The 26,995-nt window shown below is 40.5% G+C and overlaps 2 protein-coding genes across 2 annotated transcripts in view; both read left to right on the top strand.

The window, feature by feature from the left end:
- MPPED2 (metallophosphoesterase domain containing 2) overlaps nt 1-11,500 on the top strand; it is a 242,902-nt gene extending 231,402 nt beyond the window's left edge. Inside the window, exons 4-6 of the mRNA XM_006883722.1 lie at nt 268-383; nt 4,638-4,751; nt 10,080-11,500. Coding sequence (XP_006883784.1) covers nt 268-383; nt 4,638-4,751; nt 10,080-10,198 — 349 coding nt within the window. The 3' untranslated portion in view covers nt 10,199-11,500. The remainder of the gene's footprint in view (nt 1-267; nt 384-4,637; nt 4,752-10,079) is intronic.
- Nucleotides 11,501-19,942: 8,442 nt separating this feature from the next.
- On the top strand, nt 19,943-20,763 carry LOC102871978 (40S ribosomal protein SA-like). The gene is made up of 2 exons (XM_006883780.1): nt 19,943-20,069; nt 20,189-20,763. Exons 1-2 carry the CDS (start codon nt 19,943-19,945, stop codon nt 20,761-20,763), a joined length of 702 nt encoding a protein of 233 aa, XP_006883842.1.
- The last annotated feature ends 6,232 nt before the right edge of the window (nt 20,764-26,995 follow it).

The raw sequence follows: 26,995 nt of genomic DNA, 5'->3' as shown, positions 1-26,995 counted from the left end.
GATCTACTGGGGAAGTCTCTCTGTAAGGGCTCTTGTGCCTCTTTCTAGTCAAACAATTCCTAGTCTTAGGCTCTGTGCCTGCTTTTAAATGAATTGTTTTTTTTGAAGCAGTCAATAAAAAAGCATCCTGCTGCTAGGACCAACCATCAAAAAGAAGGAAGGGAACAGCACAACCTTGGGGGGTGGGGGGATGTGTGAGTGGGAAATATTGCAGGGCAGAAATGTGGCTCTGCAGGTCTGATACTATGTGACTTATTTCCCCTAAAGGACCCCATGGTTTAATGGATGGGGCTTTAACCTACCCAGAGGTCAGTCTCTTCTGGACAAGTGGAACCTCATTCCCGAGGGCATCGACATCCTCATGACACACGGACCTCCGCTAGGTAAGTGAAGCGAGGGTTGTCCCTTTCTCATAGGAGATACCACCCCCATCCCAGTATACTGTGTAATGCTTCAAAGACATAATCATTTTGTTCCCCTAAAAAAGGGAAAAAGAATATGGGGAAAAATAAAAGTCAATGTCTTTAAAGAAGCCCTGTCTGATAATTAAACTCAGCAGTTCTGCTGGGCTTACAGGTGTTCTGGAAATTAAATTTTTCTTTATTTAGTTGAGTCAGGGAAAATCAAATCAGTGTGGAATGCCATAGCCTTTTGAGCTTGATAATTTATTTTAAGAATTGTGTTCACTTTGGAGTAAGGGGGGTTGAGATGGGAAATGGAGGAAAGACAGAGTCCTCCCAGGTACCTGGTTTCTAAACAGCAGTGAAATGATGGAAACTTTTGTTCAAAGGAGCTCATTTTCTTTCTTTTTTTTTTTCATATAATGCTGGTATCTACAGGAAAGAGTTGAACATTTATATGAGAAAATAATTTTCTCTCTTTCTGCCTCTCACAAGTGTTACACTAAAAGTTACTTAAACATATTCACCCCATAGGTGCAGTCAGGGCTAGGTCTGTATTGCCAGGGTTGATTCAGTCATCTCCACAGTTATACAGATTATGAGTTGTAAGGTGATTATTTGATTTATATAATATCTTCTAATTATTCAAGAGTTTTTCTCTCTCCTGAGATTAGCCACAGAAAATTTTTCAGTCTGTACTGATCATGCCAGGACCTTTTCTGTCTAGCTAAGATGTGCGTTTACCTCGGATTTTATACTGTCCCTGTTTTACTGTCAGTGTTTTTCTGATCGTCTTGCTTTGGTCATCATTGACTTGGTGTCAGGACCAATTCCTAGCTGACCCTCCTGTGTGTTTCCCAAGCTGGAAATCTCAGAGGAGATTAGCCATATTTCTCCTGTGGAGCTTCTGGTCAATTCAAACAGGATTGCACAGTGAGCATTGCAGCTCACATAGACTGTATCACTGTTGCTGTTGATTGCCTTCTAGTCGAGCATGACTCATAGTGACCCTATGAACAGAAAAGGCCTGAAGCCCCTCGACAACTACGAACATTTATCAAAGTTCGTAGAGTTTCCAGAGGCATGTTGTTTAAGAAGGAGATGCCAAAGAGAGCTTTGGTGGCCTAGTGGTGAGGAGCTGCAACTACAATCCCAGAGGCTCAGGGTTCAAATCCACCAGATGCTTTGCCGGGGAAGGAGGGACAATCTCCTCCTGTACCAGACAGATCTGATTTGACGGTACACTCACACAAAAATAATAAAATAATAAAAAAAGAAGCAGATGCCACTCCTGTTTCCAAAGCACTCCTTTAATGCTTTAATGTGAGAGTGTTGGGGGGGGGGGAAAAACAAAACACTACAAAGACAAGTTATTTTCACAGTTATTTTACATACTTTGGGGTTGTTATCCAGGACACTTTTTTTTCTTCCACAATCTAGAAAATTAAAAAGCTCTAACATTCATCCCTTTATATGAATTTAAACTTTATGGATATTTACTACCCAAACCACTTAATGCTGCTTGCCTTCCTTTACAAGGAAAGTTCTGTGTTTCACAAAGAAACCTTTTGAATAAGAACCAGATCATGAGCCACAGTGGTATCTTTTAATAACAGGGAGAAGCCTGAGGAGAGGAGTGAGCTCTCTTAGATGTGGAGTTTGTACATATTTGCACAAGATCGGCACTTCTGTGCTTCAGAATTACCATCGTCATGCTTGTCCACCACCCATCCTGCATACTTAAATTATGCCCACCTTTATTTAGTAAGTCATAATTAATTAAATGACTTTGACTCTCAATCATTAAAGACTAACACATTCAATTGCTAGCTGAAAGCATTAAGGGCTATTCAGTGATTTCATTTCAGCCCCCTCGATCTCTTGCAGTCTGGTTAGGGGTATCGGCCTGATTTCCCTAATGTTATCTATTGTTAGGAACTTGGGACATCCTCACCTTATAAATGCTGCATGACTGGAAACTATTCTTTTGAGCAGAGCAGTTGATTCACAGATGGAATGAGGTCATTTAATTTGTCTTTGAGAAAGGGAATCTGAACTCTGGGCTCCAAAGTTGACATTGAACATCCCATAAACCCTTAATCAGAGAAGCTATCTTCCTTCTTTGTGGCATAAATATGGAGTAGGCTAAAGAGTAGCTGCAGAGTGAGCTCTACCTCAAGCAGTTTGGAAATAAAATCTCAAGCAAAGTTTTTCTAAAGGATAGTTGAACATTAATACTGCTACTGGAATTCTTATGCAAATGATGTGCAGAGGCAAAATTAATTTTCATTCTCTTTTGCTGGTGAAGGAGCCACAGTGCCATAGAACTTTCACTCTTTTGAGTAAGGTACTTTTTCAGGTGCTTAAATATTAAATCAGGAGGCCCAAAGGTGCAGTATTAAGCATTTAACTGTTGATGGAATGATTAGCAGTTCAAACTAAGCACTTACTCCTTGTTGGAAATGACAGCCAGTTTCCATAAGATTCCAAACCAAGCCGTTGCTGTCTGGTTGATTCCAATCCATAGCGACTCAATCTGTAGTCGGGTTGAACTACCCCCATAAGGTTTTCAAAGTTATAAATCTTGACAGAAGCAGACAGCCACATCTTTCTCCTGAATAGCGGCTAGTGGGTTCAAACTCTTGACCTTTTGCTTAGTAGGTCTGCTAAATATCTATGCCACCAAAGCTCCTTCCACAGAGATTATCAAACTCATTACTGTTGAGTTGGTTCCAATTCATAGTGAAGCCCCCCTTTAGTTTTCTGAGGCTGTTAAATCTTTATGGGAGGAGACTGATTATCTTTGAACTTCCAATCTTTTGGCTAGCAGCCCAATGTGCTATACTGTATACTGCCAAAGATTACAGCCTAGGAAATCTTTTTTTGGTTGTTTTTTTTTTTTTTTTAGCCTAGGAAATCTTATGGGGCAGTGCTACTCCAAAGGCAGAGGAATAGCTACGGGAAATAGCTCCTGTGTGATTGCTAAGTGATATCTCACAGCTGGTAATAGAAACCATGATGCTTAATAGTAACTGCTCATTGACACTCAACCCCTTAAGTGGTGCCTAGGACATGTGTCATACCTGCCATGGGCTAGATATCCAATGGATTTTTTAAACATATAAAATGCAGTGTTTTCCTCTGTAAGGAAAACTATCTCTATGAGAGAATGTGCAAGTTATTATGGGTGAGGAATTCTTTTCCCTCACATTAAATAGTTTTGAAACCCCTACTTGAATTTTTACTGTGGACCCTTTCTCATCAAATATTTTTCCCACTCTCTTTGGCCACTCCTCCCATACTCAAGGCAAGATGTCTATAGAGAGATGCTAGATATTCATGTCTATGGTTTGGCCAAACAAAGTAGGACCCGCTTGCTTGCCCCTTTCCATTTCATCGTTGCTAAAGAAATAGAAATTAGTGTGGAATGGATTCGCAAGGATTATGACTCAGCCTTTTGTCCTTTCTACCTTTTGTAATGTCCCATAAAGGCATATGGGTTTCGTTTTAGACCATAATCACCTGGACAGCCGACTCTTGCAATAATTTATGTCAGTTTTTTATGATTTTTCCACATTAAGCAGAGAACTAAGTGGCTTTTACTTTAAAAGTAGTCTATTAGCCTTGGCTTGTTGGACACCTCTGGGGTGGGGATGGGGGGATCCCATTGTTGCCTATGCCTAAGGGAGAGACTAGTGGAAAAAATTTAATTTCCCTAGTGCTGGTCATCAGGAATCAGCAAGGGTTAAAAGTTGGTGTTTCTAAAGAGAGCCAAGTGCCTTGTGGCTAGCTTACAGGCCACCCTTCCTAGAACTTCTGGCTTGAACCCTCTTGGAGATAGACTGCTCTAAGAAAAATAAAATAAAAAATTGAATGTAACTGAATAGAGAGAGAAAAGAGATATTATGGCACTGCCGGGAATAAATGTCATTGAGCCCATGAAGAAGATTTGAAACCTGTGGCTGAATAAATCAAATCCCTTACAGAAAAGAAAAAAAAAAGTGTTAATTAACAGGAAGGAAAAAAATGGAAACCCACAAAAAAAAAAATCAAGAACCTTAAAGAAGACAAAGTGACAAGTGAAAAGTTTCTTAAAAGCCATTGTGAGCTTTAATGGAGAGGCTGGGATTACAGATAATGTAATAAACCTTCTGTGAGTTATGGCTTCCTGAAAGTCTAAATGAAACCTTACCTGAAGAAAGAAAATTAAGAGTATTGATTCCATTTTTCCCATAGGTTTCCGAGACTGGGTTCCAAAAGAGCTTCAAAGAGTGGGCTGTGTGGAGCTGTTGAACACAGTGCAAAGGCGAGTCCGGCCCAAGCTCCATGTGTTTGGAGGAATACATGAAGGTAAGAACAAAAAGGAATTCTGAGGAGGTATCAGTATTCATGATTTCACTCTCCAAGGGAAAAAATTGAAAATAATAAAAATAGTGCTTTTCAAATGGTTTTCAGCAGTGGAGCCCTTTTATAAGAGGACGTAGTCTAAGAAATTCCAAACGTATAAAGATGGCAGGCGATGGTAAGGAGCTAGACTGCCAACCTCAAGGCACATGGTTAGAATCCACCAATGGCTCCGCAGGAGAAAGATGGACAGTCTCTTCCTATGCTACCTACTGCCTCTGAAAACCCGCCAGAGAGTCAGCTGTGAGCTGGTTTGGATTCAGCAGTACATAATTTTACATGGAGCTGCTGTGATTTAAGCAGAGTGGAGGGTGGGAAGCAGGGCTTGTACCAGTGACCCGAAACCTCACACTGTCCAGTGCAACTTCTGGACTCATGGGGCTCTGATGAAGAATGTGTGATAGCCACGTCTGTAAAGCAACCCTTTACACGTAAATATTGAAAATTAGAAAGTTAGAAGAAATGGTCCAGGTCTTGGACTAAATTATTTCCATGGTCCCATTCCACCTGTAAATACTTTTTCAGATGGAATACGCTAAAAAAACCCAGAAAAAGAAGACAAGACATTCCTTGCAAATAAGTCCAGGCAAACAAGGAAGACTATATAATGGGAGTGGCAGGAGCTTGTGCATTTGCCAGTAAACATTTCCTTATACCCCTCAGAAATCATCAGGATTGTTAGTTTGGTCTGAGGCAAGAAAGAGTAAGTAAATCTTCCCTAAATGGAAACCAGTCCAGTTACCACTTTCCCTTTTTCAAGATAAACTGAATCCCATTCACAGAACCTGAAATGTCCACAGGAATCTTGGCCTTTGGGCAGCCTCACAGTGTCTTTCATGGGGCATTGGGTTTACTGGCCCGGCTGGGCTCCCCTGCACTCATGCTGGTATGCAGCAGGTGTGTTTAACTGGGCAACCACCAGGCTCCCTCCAGCCTGGCTTGTAACTGTGTTCTAGAGTCAGTTATGAGCCTGCTGTCAAGTTGAGGCGTTTAGAGTCAATGTGTTTGATGAGCAACACCACCAAAGTTTGTTTCCAGAGCTCACACACATACTGACTTCCTGGTTAGGAGGACACTAAAGAGATATTGGAAGAATCTGTTCTGGAAAACAATGTATTCTAATATTGTAAATAGACTGGTATAAAACTTTAAAAAAAAAAAGATCATGTTGAGAATCTCCCCACTAAGGACAAAGAATATTCTCCTTGGTCCAAAGTGCAGGTACCAATCGAGCAAATGGAAAGCAGGGGAAAAGCTTCCTGTCAGCAAGCATGTTCAGCCTGTCACCGTGGCCCAGCTTTGAGTCTGGAAGGAGCGCACCAACTCTAAGGCACACTCGGGGAGATGTGGAAATCAGAGAAATGGGATCTCATTTCAACCAGCCATTATCTCAAAAATGAGTTTTGTTTCTTGCAGCAACCCTGTGAGTTTGCATTTTGTCATCTTTTTCCCCCTTATATCATTAGTTAGCTTTAAATGAGCTGAGCTGACAATTGTGGAATTCCACTGAAGCCCCAAAACAATAAACTTGCTAAGAAGGGAGGAGATCATATGCAAATAAAATTGTCTCTCTTTTATTCACTTAAGACAGCTAGAGAGGGCAGGGAAAGGGCAAATACCAGCCTCGTGATAAAGAGAGATAACAAGACTTTATGACTCCAGAACTAAACAGTGCACGTTCAAATGCCACTTTTCTTTTTCTTACGAGGTTTTTCATTGACCCTCATTAAGCTTGCTTTGAGAGTTTTTAGCAAATGGGAAAATAAGAAAAAAAAAATAAACACCACTCACCCCAAATTAAAAACCGTATTAGTTATTTCTATAAGTCTAATCAGTCTTGGTAATTTTCTTTTTTCCATAGCTGTTGTTCTATGCCATAGGCACCTGTACAAAATGTGGTTATTGTTGTTGTTGTTTTTGTTATATGCCACCAAGTTGAAACTGACACATAGCTGATCCTCTGTGGGATTTTCAGAGTTTAGTTTTGAACCCCCTGCCTTGGGATTGGCAGTTAACTCCTTACCACCAAGCCACTTAGAATTACAGATTCTTTCAGAGACTCTGGGGCAGCAAATACAAGGTCACTCAAAAAAAAAAAAGTCAACTCATTTCTGTCAAGTCAGTTCTAGCAGTGACCCTTCACTGGATTTCCAAGGCTGTAGATCTTAACAGGAGGAGACTGTGTGTTTCTTCCAGGGGTCACTGGTGGATTTGAACCACTGGAGACTTGCAGTCTTTTTGGTTAGCAGCTCAAAATTTTCAAATGTGCTAGTAATTTTAATATATCGAATTTTTAAACTCAGCTCAAGCTCATTGCCATCAATTCAGAATCAAATCATAGCTGACCTTGCAGTGGGTTTTCAAAGGCTATAAATCACATGTGCGGTGTCACCCATTTTCTTCCCCAGAGCAGATGGTGGAAGCAAACCACCGTCTTTGGGTTAGCTGCACAAGCCCTTACCCTCTAGGCCATCAGAGGTCCCTGAAATCTGTGAAAGGGTAGGAGACTCCTACCCTTCTTCCCTGGGTCACTTTGGATCCTGTGTTCAGATATGTTTAAGGCAGCCTGGTGGTGCACTGGTTAAACACTTGACTGCTAACTGAAAGGTCAGCCATTTGAATGTATCAGCTGCTCCGTGGGAGAAAGATGGCCATCTGGGTCTGTAATGATTACAACACCTGAGCCCCTACTGTGGGGCAGTTCCACCTTCGACTCCCAAGTCACTATGAGTCTGGAGTTTGGGTTTGGTTTTGGGGTGGGTTTTGGGTCCAGGTGTACTTGGGAAACACTGTTCCAAGGTGATACTTCTTGTCTCTTGGACATATGATTAGCTATGCCTTTGAACATAACACCATACAATCAACTAAGGTAGAATCACTTATGTTAACTTCAGTGCACTGCAATAACCCTAACTGCATTTGAGAGTTATTTATGAACCTGCTTGTGCTTCCATTTCTCCATTCCACTTCTTCCACTTTTCAGTTCCGTGTCTGAGACATTTTTTCATGCATTCATTTTGTTCCCAGAAATTCGTTAGTTAGCACAAGGTTTTGAAATTAAGATCTTCTAAAAGAGGAGAAATATTTTATAAAATCACAACCTTTCTTTCTAAGAGTTTAATGAGAATGGGGGGAAAAAGAACCACTCTTTTTTGAAATAGAGGTATTTGTTAAAAAAAAATTAAAAGTAAAATTAGGTGACAAATATTGAAAGTTGATAGGTACGTGGAGGCTCAGCTGAAGCATTAATGGTCTAGTATGTGATCTATTAAAGATTGGCAGTTCTAATCCACTAGCTATCCTATGGGAGAAATACAGGTAGTCTCCTCCAATAAAAAGAAAGCTGAGGGAGACTCCTTATTAGTCACAACAGATTTAATCCCAATAAGTATGAATGAGTGTCAAAAAAATCCTGATAAAATATTGTGGATATTAGACTTCTAACCCGAAGCTCAGTGGTTTGAATCTAGCAGATGCTCCCCAGAAGAAAGATAGGCTATTTCCTTTCATAAAGAATTACAGTCTCCTCTCTAGACTCCTGTCATTACAAAAAATACCATATCACATATCCCTTTTAAACAGTTTTCTCCCTCATTTGTTTCAACGCAGTATACATTATTGAACCCATCTTTCTCAGTCTCTCCACAAACCCAAGGTCAGTCCTGTTTTACCACAGTGGCACCATCAGTATTTGTCCTTTTGTAACTGAGATACTTCACGCAGCATAATGTCCTCCAGAGTCACCCATTTTGAATAATATTGCGTGAGTTCCTTCTTTTTTAATGCAGCATAGTATTCCATTGTGTGAATATACCACAGCTTCTCTCTCCATTCATTTGTTGATGGGCACTTACGTTGTTTCCAACTCCTTGCTATTGTAAACATAGCTACATGGTAGAGTGGACCTGGGGGAGGGTTTATAAAACAATGAAATAATTTTTCTTTTACTTTTCCAAGAGGGTAGTGTTCTGGGTGGGAGGGTTGGGAGGGGAGAAATGTGCAACAATGAATGAATGGAAATACAAAGTCTCTTTAAATTTTTACTGAAATTAATAATAAATTTAAATTTAAAAAATTTAAGTTAGAGTAAGGAAGTCAATGGATTTATAACTGCTCATGTTAATAACACTATATCATGGCATGGAGGAGGAATAGTGGAACTGTATCCACATTTAAAATATTCTTCTTACCAAAACCATTTATAAAAAATAGGAACTGCATTGGAACATGTATCTCTGGATTGAAGATGATCATATTGATAATATTTCTAGCCTTAAACGTATAAGATTATATTATTCAAAATTATTTGTTATATATTTTTTTTAATTTTTCCCCTTTTAACAACTGGGATCTAGAGGGAAGAGAAAAGACCAGAGAATGGCCAAAATTATTGGGACAGCTATTGCTGCCAGTTTAGAGCCTGTGTCAGGCAATGCCACCCAAAGGTAGTAAAGGAGGTCAGAATTACTTCCACTGTGGAAAGCTGGGCCACTTCAGTAGACAGTGTCACAGACGAGAGCCACAGATAGGCAAGGGAGTAGAGCAGAAACTCCCACTCACTTGCTTTAAGTGTGGATCTGAAGGACACTTGGCCAAGGGCAGCCCACATCAGGTCCTAGTGACTGACAGACCCCAGCTCCCAGCTGGAAACAAAGGAGGATGCTTCAACGATTCAGATCCTCCCAGAAGAGCTGTGGGTGAGCACTAACATTACTGGTAAGTATATTCATTTCCTCCTGGACACAAAAGCCTATTATTTGGTCCTAAAAGCCTTCTGAGGTCCCAACTCTTCTCACTATTTCTTAGCTGTTGGAATTAATGGAAAACCTCATAAGCAGTTCCTTACTTCACCTCTGCCTTGCATGAAGACTTCCGAGCTGTAAAACAACCCAGTGGTAGATGGAATTTGGTCCAGGACTTAAGAACTGTAAATGACATAGTTGAGCCTCTACATCTTGTGGTTCCTAACCTTTATACTATATTAGACAAAGTGCTAGTCAATAAGCCTTTTATTTAAGAACTACCTTCCCTCTGTAACTTGATTTGTGCCACTATTAGAACCTCTACTTGGAATATTATTGCTTTTAATTTTTAAAACGGAACAAACAAACAAACAAAAAAAGAATTCAAGTCTCAGAAACCTGATGGAAGATCACGATGAATCAAAATTAACTTGATGGCAAATCTTTCCTTAATTTCCTTTCCTGATGGAGCCACATTGAGCCACTAATGTGTGTGCAGATTACAGTTAAGTGTGTCCCTCTCTCCCCACAGGATATGGCATCATGACAGATGGCTACACAACGTACATCAATGCCTCAACGTGTACAGTCAGCTTTCAACCAACCAATCCTCCAATTATATTTGACCTTCCAAACCCACAGGGTTCTTGAAGCTTTGATACCCCACTGGAAAATGAGGAAAGATCTATAAACTGCCATTTTTCTAATGACAAAACCTACATTCTCTTTCTTGTTCATTTCCAAATCCTTTCAGTTCATTTTTTTAAATTGCTGAAACTTGAACGATGGTAGAAAGTTGTGCTTCTTTTTCCTTTTTCTAAATGGGCATCCATTTGAAATCAAAGGAGCCTTGTAAATTTGTAAAATAACTTCTGTTTCCTCAAAAGCCACGCCATTATTAGTATTCGCCAAAGGACAGCCAAGCTTTTTCTTTTTTTCTAAGTACTGAAAATCGTATTTTAATATGCTTTAAGCTGGAAGAAGAAGGAGAAAAAATGTGAGAACCAGGTAGGCAGTGTTTAAAAAAAAAAACACAAACAAACACACACCCAAATTTGCACAACTGTCTGAGTATTGTTTGAAGTATTTTTTTTAATGTTTTGTTGTTTCTGTTGTTGTTATTTTCTTGGTAAGCTTTCTTTTTTGCAGACGTGGCTCTGATTTATAACAATCTTCTCAGCAAAAACAGATGTGGAAGGAGAGAGCTCTTCAAATACAGCGTTCAACCCTCAATGTAGAAGAAAGCTGTGTCAAAAGAGGAGCCACGCCCTCGCTTGAAGCCTGGCTCAGCTAGAGAGAGCCAGATTGTGGTTCTTCAAGTCCTCCTTGTCTATTTGTTTCCTTTTTTAAATTATTTTAGCTTTAAAAATATGAAAATGGAATCTGTGGAGAGAGCAAGTATTTCATGCAATGAAAAGAAAAAATGAGCGTGCAGACTCCTTTTCAATATGGATTTATATATATAAGTATTTTTTGTGTATTATGATTAAGTTAGGAGTTTAATATTGCCAAGGACAGTCCAACTGCAAAAGGGATGCTGTACAGCAGCACATCAGATGGCGAAAGACGCGGAAACGTTTTCTCAGAACTCAAGGTCTTAAAGAGCTTGAGTTAAATCTAGGTGCAGTTGCAAGTGTGTATAGACTTAAATGGATGCAATGGAAGCTAACTAAAATAAGGCTTAGTTGTCCTTTATATTTAAATACCCCGAATTGTCTTCTTACTTCCTCTCCCACCTCCCCCCCATTTTGCACTGTGTGTCGATGCAATCTTCGCTAGCACAAAATATTGTCGCTAATAGTCTTTTCTGTTTTCCCATTGTAAATGCTGTTAAGCTTTATTCTATTTTATGTTCTCCTGTTAATGAAATTTAGGAAAGCAGTGTTTCTTTAAATTTATTGTGATATTCTATATCTAGCGGCCTTTATATGCAAATAAAATTGCAAGATTTTTCAATCTGTGCTGTTTGACAGAGTTGAATGGTGGGAAGATGATCAGTCCTGAAGGTGAGGGAATGTATTCATATTCAGTGTCAATGAACTCTTTCAGAAGAATTAGAATAAGTGACTTTCTCTCTCAAATTGTCAAGGAATTTTGATTGCCCACCATCTGTGTGTTGACAGGCAGATCAATAAGGCACTCAGTCTACTCATTCTTCTCATCATAGTATGGTCTGTCCTGCGGTAGATTTCAGGAGGGGAGAGCCATTGTCATTGCTGCAGGAACAGTCAGGATTACAGACCCTGTGGTCGTGTGCATAGTGGTAGGAGGTTTGGGGGGAAACCACTAATAATAATGACTGTACATCCTCATTTGTCCCCAGGAGCAGTCAACATGCCTACTTTACTGTTTTCAAAATGACACTGCCATTAAATGCTGTTGCAGCCAGGGCTGCCAGTCAGTGGGATGGAGAAATTTGTGTACATTGCCTATTTCATTTCCTCTAGAAGAATCACTGAAGACAAGCAGCCTGAGCATGAACTTGAGTCTATTCTAAAAGTCAGCCTTCCAGTGCCCACTGTATTGTTTTCTGATGCATCTTCCTTCCTCCTGTCCAGATGCAATGCTTTGATGTGATTCCTGAGAAGAGTTCTTGATTTCCGGGTCAGCAGAGTCAAACACATTCTAAGCCAGAATTTTGGCTTCAATTCCTGTGTTGCCATCTTAGATCATTTGTGACTAGTAATTAAGCTTCTCAGTGGATGGTGGTCTAGGAACACACCTTAAGATTCGGGAAAGATTGTAGAAGCCCTTCTAAATTAACCTTCCTTTGACCAATTATCAAAGGAAAAGCATGCAAACTTCAGGGCCTTCAGAGGAGACTGGAGTGGGAGGTGGGCCAATGGAAAATTTCCACTACCAACTAACTGAGGAGACTTGGACTTCTAGAAAGCAGGCTTTCCAGCACAGGTGAGCGATCATGAATATGAGTGTCAGACACCAGCCTTGAGAGCCTGTCTGGACAAAAATTAATTGAGCCAAGCACTTAGGAAAATTGCTCTTCATTTATGGGGACAGGAAGCAACCGAGTCTGCCAAATTTAAAGAGGAAAACATAGCCTAGCTTATAGAAGAAACTTCCTCCAGCTAATCCACCACTGGCCCCAGGGTGGCTGGACTCTGCAGAAGCCTGAAAATGTCTCCACTGGACCTTCTAATGAGAAAGGCGGGAAGTTGGTTGATAAGTGCTCACAGTACAACTTCTGATTCATCATCTGTCGTCCTGGACCACCATCCTCTGAGATGCTCAGTTAATATTAACAACATTAATAGTCTAAGATGTTAACACATGAATTAGAGTTATAGTTCTGTGCCCGGAACATGCTCTACTCTGCAGAGATTAAAATCAACATTCAAAATCAAATCACTCTTACAATTTGGACACCTTTTCTTTTCCTTTTGCCAGGTCCGCTGCCGAGCATGCCTCACATCTATCTCAGTGCTAATCTTTATGGAACTGCAGAAGATCCCATTCACCCCATTTTGTGGATAGTAAACTATGGTTCTAAGTTAATTAATTCCCCCAAAGAAAATGTATGGTCTCTAATGGCATAGAACTGACTCCATAACGCATGCTTTTAATTTTTTTTTTAACTGTAATTGCCGTGAATGTTTATAATGCCAACTGGTTTTTTTTCATTGGAACATCCACACACATTTTTGTTTTATAACATTAATTATAATACCCAAAATGTAATAACATTCTTCTTACTTCCTTCCAGTAATTATCATGTCCACCTAGGGCTTCATCCTTGGGGAAATTATGCTCTTTTGACTCTGTAAGGTTAGTTATTGTAAGGAGTGCCCGCCAATCCCCTCCCATTACAGCTACATCCTTGGAAACTCAATGGAGGGTCAACTCAGCTGTGAGCCAGTTGAGACTCAGCCGCAGTGGGTTTGAGTTTGAGTTTTTATCGGCCTGTTGCTTGGCAGAAAGATAAGCCACAGCAATGAGTTTTGCTCTGAGTTTGAAGCATGACTGAGGGCCATAGTATCAGGGATTCCACCAGTCTCTACAGGACCAGTAAGTCTGATCTCCTTAGGGTTTTGGGTTTTGAATTTTGTTCCACAGTTCTGCCCCTGCACCCAACATCTTCCACTTTGGTCCATTTTGGAGTGGCTTTGCTCTGTTATTACCCATCTTTCTACTGGAAAATGTGATGCTTCGGGAGCTAATACAAAACTAGTGTGGGTTGGGAGATTTCTCATCTGAGGAGCTGGCAGGAGCACACTGCTACAGTTGGGCCTTTTGACATCTTTTTCAACTGCTTCTCCTGTGCTTGCGGGATGGCACAGTGCAGGAGCCTGCCCAGGCCATGGCTCTCTTTATACTAGTTCTGATGTCTTCAGTACAATACTTACCTTCTCTGTAAAAAAGGGTCATTGATGATGACGTTGGTTTAAGTCTTCTATGAATTAATGTTTTCAGAGCACTGCCTGGCATCCAGCGAGTGGTGGACATGTGTCGGTTAAATAAGGTCCTACTGGTTTAGTGTTAAGAAATTGTGCTGCCAAGACAAAAGTACATAGATTGGATCAACACCAGTTGCTCCAGGGAAGAAAAATGATCAGTCTCCTCCCGTGCAGTTTACTGCCTCTGTAAACCTGGTGGAGGGTCAGCTGTGGGTTGGTTCCAATTCAATGGTACACAACAACAGCTGTAGTTTGGGATTTTTCTGGTTCTATCTTGCCTGTTGATCTCGTCACCATTTAAAACACCTGTGGACTTTTTGCTGAGAAAGTGAGTTTATTTGCATGCCTCAGAAAAAGTAAGAAACTTCCCTCCCTAAGACTGTGAAGCACCTCAAGGGTGTTTGCAAAAAGGGGGGGGGGAAGGTACCTCACTTTCCGTTTGAGTTTCTTCCTTTGCAAAATCCTTTCTAATCTCCAAATCAGAAGGGATTGGAATTGTTGCCAGTCGCTCTAAAGGGCAGCCATGGGTGCGAACATTTTGTGGAGTGCTTCTCCCCTCTAGGGTCTTTCCACTGCATCCTAGCATTCTCTCTAGCTCATTCATTGATTTCTCCCTCTGTGTTTTTCTCTCCAACTCTTTTGTGTCTGTAAAGATGCTGGGGTTTGTCAAAATCCCTTTAAGACACAGGTCACTGTTACTCTGACAGGTGGCCAGACTTAAAGACTTAAGCCTGACTTCATCTCCATCACTTAAGTAAATAAATACTATGACCCTGGTCTTAAGTAAGGAGAAACAGAAGCTGGAAAGATTTGGGATTTGTCAGTAGCAGATAAAGCATCTGTCGTGACAATGACCTCACCCCCACCTTCACCTAGCAAGGCTATTCACCATCAACAGTTCATATCCATGCTTTTATATTTTCTAATCTTTTTGTTGCTCTATTGCCACTTGCCTAAACATTTTAAGGTTCTTTGAAAACTGTTTAAAATTAAGTTTCTTGAGTGGTCTGAACAGCTCACCTTGGCAAACCAAAGATTGGCAGGTCAACACCTTCAAAGGATAGCCTGGCAATCAATTTAAAAAAAAAAAAAAATCACCGATTGAAATGCTTTGGAGGATGGGTGGTATATGCAACACCTGGGATTGCTTTGAGTCTGAATCTTTGGGCTAAATTCAGAAACACTGTTGGACCCTAGGTGTTTCCGTATTTAAGGCATGGCTAACTTCTCAAAATTACCTGCTGCTATTGGGTTGATTCTGACTGGGCAACCTCGGGTCGTTGCAGAGTGGAAGTGTCCTCCAAAGTGCTGGGCGCAGGAAGGGAGGTCTGGTTCCAAAGTCCATAGAGAGTTGCCCTGCCGACCTAAAGACAGCACCTCACTAGTGGTTTGAATCTGCCAGCAACTCTGTAGGAGAAAGAGGGAACATTTTCTCCTGTGTGATGTACACTTAAAGGTCAACTGTGAGCTGGTTCTAATTCAACAGTAATGGGTGAGTTAGACATGGAGTAGGAGGATTTGATGTGGGGAGGAGTCCTCCAGGATTAGTCTTAACTCATTATATCACGGAAAGGAATCCATTTTTAAATGCCAGCTTTTAAAAAAAATAGGGTTGGGTCTTTATTATTCCCCCTCCAGTTATTATGTAATTAGTACACAGAGTGTCGTAAGTATTTCCATTCTATGCCCTCTCCTATTCTAAGCACAGCTGATTCCGAGCCTTCCCAAAAGCCTTGCTCTTCCTTGGTTTTCCTCACTTCTCCAGATCATGACAAATTCAGAGCAGGTCAGCGGTAGTGTTGTGGTCTCACAGGAGATCATAACTATTTCTCACATTAGTTTTTGGATTCTTGCCTTTGAGTATGCACTGCCTTTTCAACTTGACATTCCAGGGATAACTGAAGAGAGATCCATTCTTCCAAGCACAGTGTGATTATGTAGTCAAGAACCAACCATAGCTCTCTGAGGAGAAAACCAGGTTATTTGGAAGAAGTCTCAGACTCTAGCTCCGATTACACCTAAAAATGTCCTTGCATTCTCATCACTAGTTTGCCTTCAGCAACTTTTGTGAGCCCCTGATTCCTCCTTCTAAAGAGAGATGATGAGTGTATTATGTCTGCCTTTCCTACTTCAGGAAGTCTTCTGTCCTATTCCTGTCATGCATTTTAACAATGATGTAAATGTCAAGTCTAAAGGATATTGGGTGTTGGTAAGAGCCCCAACTGTGGAATGAAGCGTGCTTGTCCTCAAGTCCCAGGCATGGCATTTACAAGCTAGGTAGCTTTGCTTATACTGTTTTAATTCTCTCAGCCTCGGATCCCACACCTGTATGATGGGGATAATCCTTACCTCATGGTGGAGTTGGCAGAATGGTGCTACCAGTAGAGTTCTGGGCCCAGTGAGCCTAGTAAGTAGATGATGATGTAGTTTGTAATGTGTCAGGCTGATAACCAAAAGGTCATCAGTTTGGATCCAGAAGCTACTCAGTAGGAGATAGATGGGTATTCTCCTTCTATAAAGACAGACTTAGCTAATGGAGGGACACTGTAGGCTGGCAGTGGGTTTGGTTTGGGGATTTTTTAATTATCCTATCATGATTTTGTAAAGCAGAGCAGAATGGAAGCAAAAGGAAATATTTAGCTTATTTTTCTGTTAGCTACATCTTCACAAGATGAAGCTAAGTTTGAGATCAGGAGGCAGAGAAACAGTGCTGCGAGCATATATAAATGGAGCCCTTTAAATTTTTGCCTGTTCACTTTGAACTACCTGACAAAACATTTGTTTGGGGTTCTTTACTCCTCATTTCCTTCCTGATTTAGGGATGCCTTACAAGACAAAAAGCTTAAAGTAAAAAAGGCTTTTTCCTATCCGAGAGCATCTATATTTGAGTAATGGTGAGTGAGAGAAGTGCATTTCTATTAGGAAATGCAGCCACAGAGGTACTAAAAGCCTGGTAGACCAAACACTTGAAGGCACCACACTGCCTCCGCATCAATCAGCTTTGATTTTTATGAAGCCACAGTTACCATGAAGTATACCAAACACTCTCAGAGCCCACCTACCATGCGCAACGACCTGCGATTTCATAGCCTGTGTCTGCCACAACCTTAGCGATGACTTTGGCAAGGTTGTGTTTCACTGGAGAGGTCCCTGAAATAGCCCATGACCAGACAAACAACCTCTGGCTTGGCAGCATGTCCTTGCAGATGCCATCTGTAATGCTCAGGTAACAACTACTTAATCCTTTGTTACTGTGTGCTGTCGAGTTGATTCCGATTCCTAGTAGCATGATAGGACACATTACAAGAGCTCTGTAGGGTTTCTTTATGGGAGCAGGTCTCCAGTGGTTTGCTATCATGGAGCCTCTCTTGGGTTTGAATGTCTCAGCTTCTAGTTATCAGCTGGGCACTCCATCCTAAACCACCGTGGCTCCTTAATGCTTAAAATCATTTTTCTTAGATCCCTTTCCTGCCCAGAACACCTCTCTTTGCTGCCGCATAGTCATTATGTGTACTTCCAATTATATCACATCCTGACGTACGTTTCTCTGTCCATGATCTCCCTAAGGTCAGCAGCCATTCGTGCTATCTGTGCTTTTGGAGTGGCACCTACTTCCTAAAGCACATGCCCCTGGAAACTCTCTGAACTTGGAGAAACGACAAGAGTTATGGAAAGGCATTGGGTCTTTTGTTTATCGAGTCACTATGAGTCACACTCTACTCGAGGGCAGTCAACAACAACAGCACTGAAACAATGCTTTTTTAAGAAGTTTAGCAAAGCACTCTGGCAGCATAGGGCATAGCAGACTGCCCTGCAAGCCACCAGGCCAAGCCTCTGGGCATTTGAAGCCACCAGCTGCCAAAAGGCAGGAAGGTGAACAACCTCCTTCCACTAAAATTTAAAGTCTTGGAAATCCAGTGGAGGGTCAGTACGACTCGGAATCCTCTGGATGACAGAGATGTGGATTTGACTTTTAATGAACTAATTAATGTTTCACAAATAGCTACATGAGGGAGATAGAAGAGGTTAATTGGAGATGAAATGAGTGTGTTATTTCTCAAACACCATAAACTAGATGCTTTTCCTTGTAAGCTTCCTTTGTAGGATCCAGTTCTTGCCCCAAAAGGGAAAAAAACAACAACACAAAACACAAAACTATGGTCTTTATTTTTCAAACTTAAAGAAAACAAGGTATTAACACATTAAGTAGCTGTAAGAGAGCTAAATAATACTTCAATAAGCAATTGGGGAAGGGGGCGGGGATCAAGCCCTGAGATCCACAGGTTTCTGCACTTATGTAAGTGGCCAGAACAGGTATGAGGAAGTTGGGCATGGGGCCATGTCTCAGACAAGCTAAGGAGGCTAACCTTGGAGAGAGAGTCTGTGTGACAGTGATAATGTCAATCCCCTGGAGCTTCATTCCAGGAGGAGAAAAACCGGTCTGGACAGTGGCAATTCCAAGTATGTCACGTAACTAGTTTGTTTTCTTAATTTACTCTATGAAATGGTTTTCCCTAATGGCATGCCATTGACGAAATGCACCATAATGTCTCCATCCATCACCTCCAAATGCTTTTGCATGCATCAGTTGTTGACTTGTTTTCTCTCGTTCAAGCACATAAATGAGAGGAATGATTTATCCAAGGCCACCAGTTACTTTTATGTGGAATCTGAAACAGCCCTCTGGAGAAATACTGCCTTGAGCACTTATTCTTTTGTGCTGTTCTGGAATTGTAGTGAGAGGTAAATGTCCTCCTGACCAATGTGTCCTGGGGGTCTGGTCCCCAGTAAGTGACAATATGCAGGCTATTCCAGCTATACAGTGGTTCCAGCTATACAGTGGAATAGTAGTGTCTATTGTACTATTGTGGAATCAAGTGTCTGTTGTAGTTCTGTAACTCTCCAATGTAAAATCTTTCAATCCAGTGGGCATGACTATTAGCATAGGATTGTTGTTGTTATAACCCTTTGAATCATAATCAACTCCTAGCTGACCCTCCAGTGGTTTTTCAGTGGTTGTAACACAGGAAGAGAGGAGATATTCTAATTCATTCATTGTCATATTCTTTTTTTCTCTCTCTCTCCCCCTCTCTCCCTGTCTCTCTCTGGTGGATTCAACTCTTTACCCATTAGGCCACCAGAGCTAACTCTGCACGATCCAGTGCACTGACCTTTAAAGGTGTGAGAGCATTTGAGCCATCAGTAGGATTTCTCTAGAACACGGGTTCAGCAAGAAGAGAAAGGACATTACATGTCTGGAATGATGAAGTTCTCACCTTTCACTTGTCCCATTTCCTTGAACTCCAATAGCTACATACCTTTCCTTCAGAATTTTTAATAGATCAAGAAGAAAAGCTAATATAAACCTTAAGATAATTGCTATTAAAATTCTTGTCATCATTATTATTCCTATTTTCTGAAGTTTCCTTGACAGGAGACAAGCCTTAATGTTTCTGGAATAATCTTGCAGTCTCAAAATGCATAAGTTTCACATATTAGAAGGATTCTCCACCTCCCACATTGTATTTGTCTTATGAGGTAATAATGAAGATAAAGGATTTGGAGCCCTAAAATGGTACATTAAATGTAGCAATAATAAGTTGTGACAAGGGCTTAAAATACCACTTTTTACCATCTCAGTTCTTGAAAAGTTGCAAAATCTAATGTAGCGGGTTTCAACTGGGAAAATGTATACAAATCAGTGTTGTAGAAACAAAAATAATAATCCTCATTCCACTTCCTTTCTGTGGTAAGAATCTCTACTAAGTGTGTATGTGCCCAGTATACACTCCAGTAACACTTTGTGTGCCCGACACCTAGCCATGACCTGACTATATTTCTGAGTACCAGTGGGAAGAAATAATGTGTTGACGGATTTCTAAAGGGCTAAATAATAAAATGTCAGTCTTTTTGCACTACCCACACAAGGGTCCATACGGCATTGTTCTGGTTCCCATCGTAACGTAAAGGGGAAACTTTCACAATGTCTCGAGCCCTTGATGTCCTGCAGATGAAGGAGGAGGATGTCCGCAAATTCCTTGCAGCAGAAACACATTTGGGCAGCACCAACCTTGCCTTCCAAATGGAACAATACATCTACAAAAGGAAAAGTGATGGCATCTACATCATACACCTGAAGAGGACATAGAGAAGCTGCTCTTAGCCGCCAGCGCCATTGCTGCCATTGCAAATCCAGCTGATGTCAGTGTCATAACCTCCCGAAATACAGGCCAGAGAGCTGCTCTGAAGTTTGCTGCTGCTACTGGGGCCACTCCTATTGCTGGGCACTTCAATCCTGGAACCTTCACTAACCCGATCCAGGCAGCCTTCCGGGAGCCTCGTCTTCTGGTGGTTACTGATCCCAGGGCTGACCACCAGCCCCTGACAGAAGCATCTTATGTTAACTTGCCCACCATTGCCCTGTGTAGCACAGATTCTCCTCTGTGCTATGTAGACATTGCTGTCCCGTGCAACAACAAGGCAGCTCATTCCGTGGGTCTGATGTGGTGGAGGCTGGCCTGTGAAGTCCTCCGCATGCATGGTACAATCTCCCAGGAGCACCCGTGGGAGGTCATGCCCGATCTGTACTTCTACAGAGATCCAAAAGAGATTGAAAAGGAAGATCAGGCTGCTGCCGAAAAGGCTGTGACCAAGGAGGAATTTCAGGGAGAATGGACGGCCCCTGCTCCTGAATTCACTGCTACTCAGCCTGAAGTTACAGACTGGTCCGAAGGCGTCCTGGTGCCCTCTGTGCCGATTCAGCAGTTCCCTACTGAAGACTTGGAGTGCTCAGCCTGCAACTGAAGACTGGTCTGCGGCCCCCACTGCTCAGGCCACTGAGTGGGTCAGAACCACCACAGAATGGTCTTATGGTGTCTTTTTAAAAGTGGAAATAAGGTTGATGGAAAATAAACAATACATTTCATAAAAAAATAAAACGCCAGAAGCTATCTGTAAGACTTCTGTGTGCAATGGAAAGTATATTTGTTTCACATCCTATGAATGAACACTCTGGTCTCAGAAGATTGAAATGATGTGGTAGGTTGACGTATTTCCCTCTCCCATTTATATTTAATAAATTGTCTTTGAAAAGGAAAAGGGTGATGTCTATAGCTGAGATGCTAGGGAACCATCAATAAAATGAAATTCAATAATCATGCAGAGAAATGTGCTCAATAAAAAGGTGAGACGGGGGTGAGGATGGGAGAATTGGATGGAGAAAAGAAAACTCAAAGGCCCAAGGGCAAAACCGAATGCCCTTTTAAGCGTTTCAGGCCAGTCGGTGTGATTCGTGTTTATCTTTTGATCACTCTACTGTGTGAATTGATTGGCTTAGCTTCTTTGATGTCGGGACAGCCTTGAACACTATGGACCTGGTTGTTTTATCAATATAAGGTCTGCTAACTTTTATTAGGAACCTGGAGAGCCAGACCTCTTATTGCAACCTACCTGTGATGGACTTTTTGAACACAATGGCATATACAAGTGACTGTTTTGTAAAGAAGCTATTCTTCTGAGGAAATAAATTATGTATTTAAAGTATGTATGTAAAGTGACAATATTCAGGCTATTCCAGCTATACTGTGGATTCAGCAGTATCCCGTTTATTGATATAAATATTTATATCTGTGCCAGTAGTGCTGCGTTTGTTGGTAGTATTTGCAGTGAATAGCTTGGTTTGGATGCTGAGGACATCATCTACTGTTTTTAAAGCTCAGCATTCTCAAAGCTATTTAAAGAACCCCGTCATCACCACCACTTTGGACCAATGTTAAAAGCCAGTCAGTGGAGACATTCTCCTTTCGTAACACCCCAGACAATTACTGCTGACCTAGAGCCAATTCAGAAGAGAGATGTATGTTGGCCATTTTTTTTTATATAGTCTCCTGCCATCTGAAAGTGTATTAAGCTTATGATTTGTCATTTTTCAATAGAATCTATCTTCAATTACTTTAATAACAAACACTTCTGTTACTCACTTAGGTCAATAGGGTTTTGTCTTCATTCTAGAAATGGCATCTGAAAATGGGAAAGCATATACAATATTTTCTCAGTTGACTTTAGTGATCACTGATGTACATGGACATCAAGTATTTAGATTTGTATCACTATAAGCATACCACAGTTAAACATGTGTCCACCCTGCAACAAAGTTATTCCAAAGAGACGATTCAACCAGACCATTCATTAGTCATTCGTAACCCTGCTATTGTGGTTGTCGAACCAGAATCAGGACGAATGAGTCTGTTTTCCTTCAGCATGAAACACAGTGGAGCAATCTCCTTTTTCTCTGCCTATTGTGCTGTATAATACAAAAGCCCGATATTTCTGATGGTTTTTGCAGACTCTATCTACTATTTTGATAACTTGTCCATAAGGTGATTAAACAGGTGGAGATATCATAAAGAGAACATTCAAAACACGGTTGCCCTCTCCTAATAGCCTTCTATCTAGTTTCTGAGGCTGTAAATCTTTAGAAGAGGAGACTGCCCAACTTTCTCCCATAAGCCAACTGGAGGATTCAAACCACTGGCCTTTTGGTTAGCAGCCACACACATCATAAACTATGATGCCAGAACTTCTTACTTAGTGACAAATGTTTTATTAGAAATAAATTAATGCAAAGGTAAAGCCTTTTGGATCATATTATGAGAAGTGTATGTCTATAAACTAGCTAGGTCTTGCTGCTGGTAAATCTTGGTAATGCAAGTTGCAGGCTTTTTCAAATGGCATTATTTGTATTAAATGCCTCAAAACAGGTTCCTGAACATCTTCTCTATTCTTCAAACATTCCACATACTGGATTATATTTCCATTGGCCAAGAACTTGACCAATTTAAAGATTTGTACTGTTCCTGAATTTTCCTACAACATTAGTGTCATCCTTTATTTCCCAGTAAACCATTTACATTTCTCTAATGACAGTTAAAGATAGAAGTAGGATTTTTGTATATTTTTCCCATGCAGTCGTAGATCTTAGTTTTTATCAGATTGGTGTATGTGTGTATTTTCCTTCCAAAAACTTCCTTTTAAAAACAATATCTTAAGGAGCTCGAGTGGCAAAAAGCTGTGCTGCAAACCCAAAGGTTCATGGTTTGTATCCACCACATGCTTTGCTTGAGAAGAAGGGACAATCTTCTGTGACAGTCAGATCTGATTAGATGGCACACAACAAGTACAAAAGAAAAAAAGAAAAACAATGTCTTAAAGGATAGAGATTATGACCATAATTTGGTATTCATAATTTAAAATCTTTTAACTGGTAGCTGAGCCCTTTTTTTAAACTCTGTATAAGGTCTTCACTGCAAATGAGGCCTTTATAATCTTCACCCACTGTCCATTTACACGTGAGCAAATGTGTTAAACTGTTCGGAAAATGATGAAATAATTCTGAACATAAATGCAAAATGACTTTTACAAAGACACGAAACAGTACATTACATTCTACTCCAGTAATGTATGCCAGCAAACCAGAGGCTAGGGATTTGATAAAATACCAATTTAAGGCACAAGAAGAAATGATCCCTTGAGTGAAGAATTCCAATTCCTTATAATGGTAAAAAGAAGAAACATACAAGGTCGGGTTTTTTGTGGGTTTTTTATTTTTTTTTCCTTACCTTTGTAATACAGCACTTCTGAACCTAATACATTAGCGTAAGTGGTTTGTCTGAGACATGGAGAAAATTGGCTCCAGAATGAAGAATTAACAACAGTGTTAATGAGAAAATGGTCAGCTTCTAATTCCTGTATTTGAATTTAATATGCAGGGCGATTAGGTCTTCAGAAAGTTGTTTATCTTAAAAAGAGTATTTGATCTTTTTCTAATGTTTCCAGATCTTGGCAAGGTCAAAGCAGACAATCTCTGCTTTGTCACATTCTGTTTTGGTGGAAGGGTTGATGGCTTAATGAAATTGTTATAGCAGCCAAGTAGACAGCTAGTGTACCTCAGACTTGTATATGTCATTGGTGGAACACCTTTCACAGACAATTAGTTCTTTATAAGACATATGATAGTTCTCACATTTATCACATAAGCCCTCTGCCTCTTGAGTGAAAATACAATTTATAACCAGCCAAAAGTAGTCCAGGTCCAACTGAAGAAAAGGAAGTCATCTGCCAGTCTGTGTGACCAAGTTCATTTGTTCAAAATTTATACTTGCTATTTCATGCTCTTTAATGGATGGACCTTTGGTTATTTGTACTTCTGAAGAGTTATGCTTCGTGATATTAAAAGAGTAAAAAAAAATAAAAAGAATCTCTCATGGCCAATGGAGGTTTGGTTGCAAGGGAGAAAAACTCTTAACTTGCTCAAAGAAAATGAAGTTCACTAATAGAATATTGACATAATAAATACTAATACACAAAAAAGTCCAGGAAAAAAGTAACTTTGGAGTCTTCAGGCATCTCAATATCAGTTCTCATACCATCTACCTAATGCTTTATAAAATAATCTTCTGTCTACTTATAATTCAGTGAATTGGTACTCAAGGTCACATGTTTACTTTGATCTAATCAGTAATCGCCAGGGTCTAGAGTTAGCCTTTCATAGGAATGTGAGTGGAGTACATTAAGTCAGAGCAGTATGTTAATGAGGACAAGTTCTGAGCATGAAACCTCATAAATAGTATTTGTTATACTTTCCCAAAGGCCCAAAGAGTTTCACCTCAACAAACTGCTGTCATCATGACCTCAGAAATTGATTGAAATAATATTATAGAAATCAAATGCATATATCTTTGCTTCTAAAGGATAAAACCAGTTCATTTACAACTATTGATATACTGATGAGTAACAGTAGTGCCAAGTCTACCTGCAAAGATAATGACAGATCTCAGCCCATTTTCCACAAAATAGGAGATGAATTGGTCCAATTAAGCTTTGAAGTGTCTCTTGCAGCATGCTTGGCTCTGTCTCCTTTAAAGAACTATAAATACACTGGATTTTGTATACACGATCAATCCAAAGTACTGAGTAGCTAAGGGTAAATCATGGATTGATTTGTCTACCAAAAAATAATCTTGGCAGTGGCATGATTCTCAGTGATTTGGTGGTCATGTAATAATGTAATTTAGAAATTTTAAAATAGTCATCCCCACGATACGATCAACCAGTTTTATGTGGATTTGAGTGGGGTTTAATACTCTTATTGAAGTGATAGCCCAGATCTAATGTAAGTGGAGATTTCCTGGGGTGTGGTCTGAATCATCTGCATGAATGATAAAAGGTGAGATGTGAAAAGATCTCTCTCTCAGTATCTAGTGGTAGATGTGGATCCTCTATTATCATGAAAGAAGAGCTAGAAGAATGCATGCGTTTGATTTGAGGTGCCTGTGCTGAGAACTCCTAGACATTAAAGTTCAATGTCCTAACACACAGAGATATTCAAAGAACACAGACCCATAGACACTGAAAGAACACAATGGTCTTCTCCGTAAACTGAGCACCAGAGAGAGAAAGCCTTCCCCTAGGGCTGGAGCTCTGAATGTTCACATCTAGTCGCCTCAATTGTAAGAGAGTCCATTTCTGTTGTTACAGCCATCCATTTGGGGATTTCTGTTGTTGTTTGCCGTCAAGTCAGAACTGACTCATAGCTGATCATCCAGTGGGTTTCAGAGGCAGTAAATTGTGAGGGGGAAGATTGCCCATTCTCCCATGGAGTCGCTGGTAGATTTAACAGTGTGCCTCTGGGATTGCAGTTCTGCTCCTTATCACTAGGCCACCAGGCTAAGACGTGTAGTTGTTGTTGTTAAGTACTGTCCAGTCAGAACCAACCCATAGCTGACCCTCTAGCAGTTTTTCAGAGGCAGTTAATCACACAGGAGGAGATGGCCCATCCTTGCCCCAAGGACACATACAACACTGAGTCTAAAGAAATAGATGACTTCCACATTGATATTTCTAGCCTTGACCTTTTGATATGTTCAGCATTAGAAATATATATTATCTAACTTTTAAGTGTTGTTAAAGTAGGACCCAGGAGTTGAATAAGAAATGGGAGAATTGTCCTTCTCTTTATCCTTCCGTACACTTGTTGGATTTTACTTTGCATGTGCATGCATAACAGCTAGCTTAATTAAAAAGTACACTAAGCATTCAACTGAAGGTTCGGATGGAGATCATTCTATTATTGATTTTTAAATGCTAACAGAAAAGTGGAAGCTGATCATCGAGGGGAAGCTGTGCAAGTAAAACTAGGATTTCCTTCAATAAATCTGGTTACCTCCTATGTTGTTTTGTTTTGTTGCACTGAAATGAATTAAAACAAGGATTCTAAAGCTTCATCTGACATACTTTGGACATATTGCAAAAAGGGAACGGTCCTTGGAGAGGGATGTTGTGCTTGGGAGGCTGGAGGACAGCACAAGAGTAGAAGATTCTTGATGAGAGAGTTTGACTCAGTGACTGGGGCAGAGACATAGGGTTGGCACAGGATAGAGCAGGGTTTAGGGCTGTCGTACATAGGGTCTCTATGAGTTGCAGGCAACTCAATGACACACAACAACAATTTCAAAGCAAACCACTGCCAGTTTCTTGCAAGTCTCAAATTTATAGCAGCCATAAAATGTATACTTACATACAGGCAAAAGAAAGAAACAAGTTAGTGGATAAGGAATTGAAGAACAATTGCAACCAAGCAGTTGCTTAAAGCCAAAATGGCAATGTTTTTAGTTTTGGATGCTTGCTGTACCTGAATGATGGAATCAGAGCAGGTAGAGAATTGAAAACACTTCTGAGGAGTCAAGTTACACCCATTTGCAAGATTATATTGTCCATGAATGAATGGTTTTGCTTCATGTTTCTGCACAGGGAAATCAGAGGAAAGAGTACAGTCAGTCCCCAAGGAGTCTCATCTGTTGTGAATAGCAAAAAGCTAACAGGATGAGTAGGAGATCAGAAATCCAGAACCTGTCTGGAACCCACTTATCCTTAGAAGCAAGCATCCTTGTATGATAAACATGAACTTCTCAAACCTGTTAGGGAATGGCAATTTAAGAACCCTTTAGGTCAAAGATTAGGAAATTTATGATGATTATCT

This window comes from Elephantulus edwardii, unplaced genomic scaffold, assembly GCF_000299155.1.
Source record: "Elephantulus edwardii isolate Elephantulus edwardi_28Jun2011 unplaced genomic scaffold, EleEdw1.0 scaffold00029, whole genome shotgun sequence".
Classification (NCBI taxonomy): Eukaryota; Metazoa; Chordata; class Mammalia; order Macroscelidea; family Macroscelididae; genus Elephantulus; species Elephantulus edwardii.
This window is presented reverse-complemented; position numbering and strand designations above follow the sequence as displayed.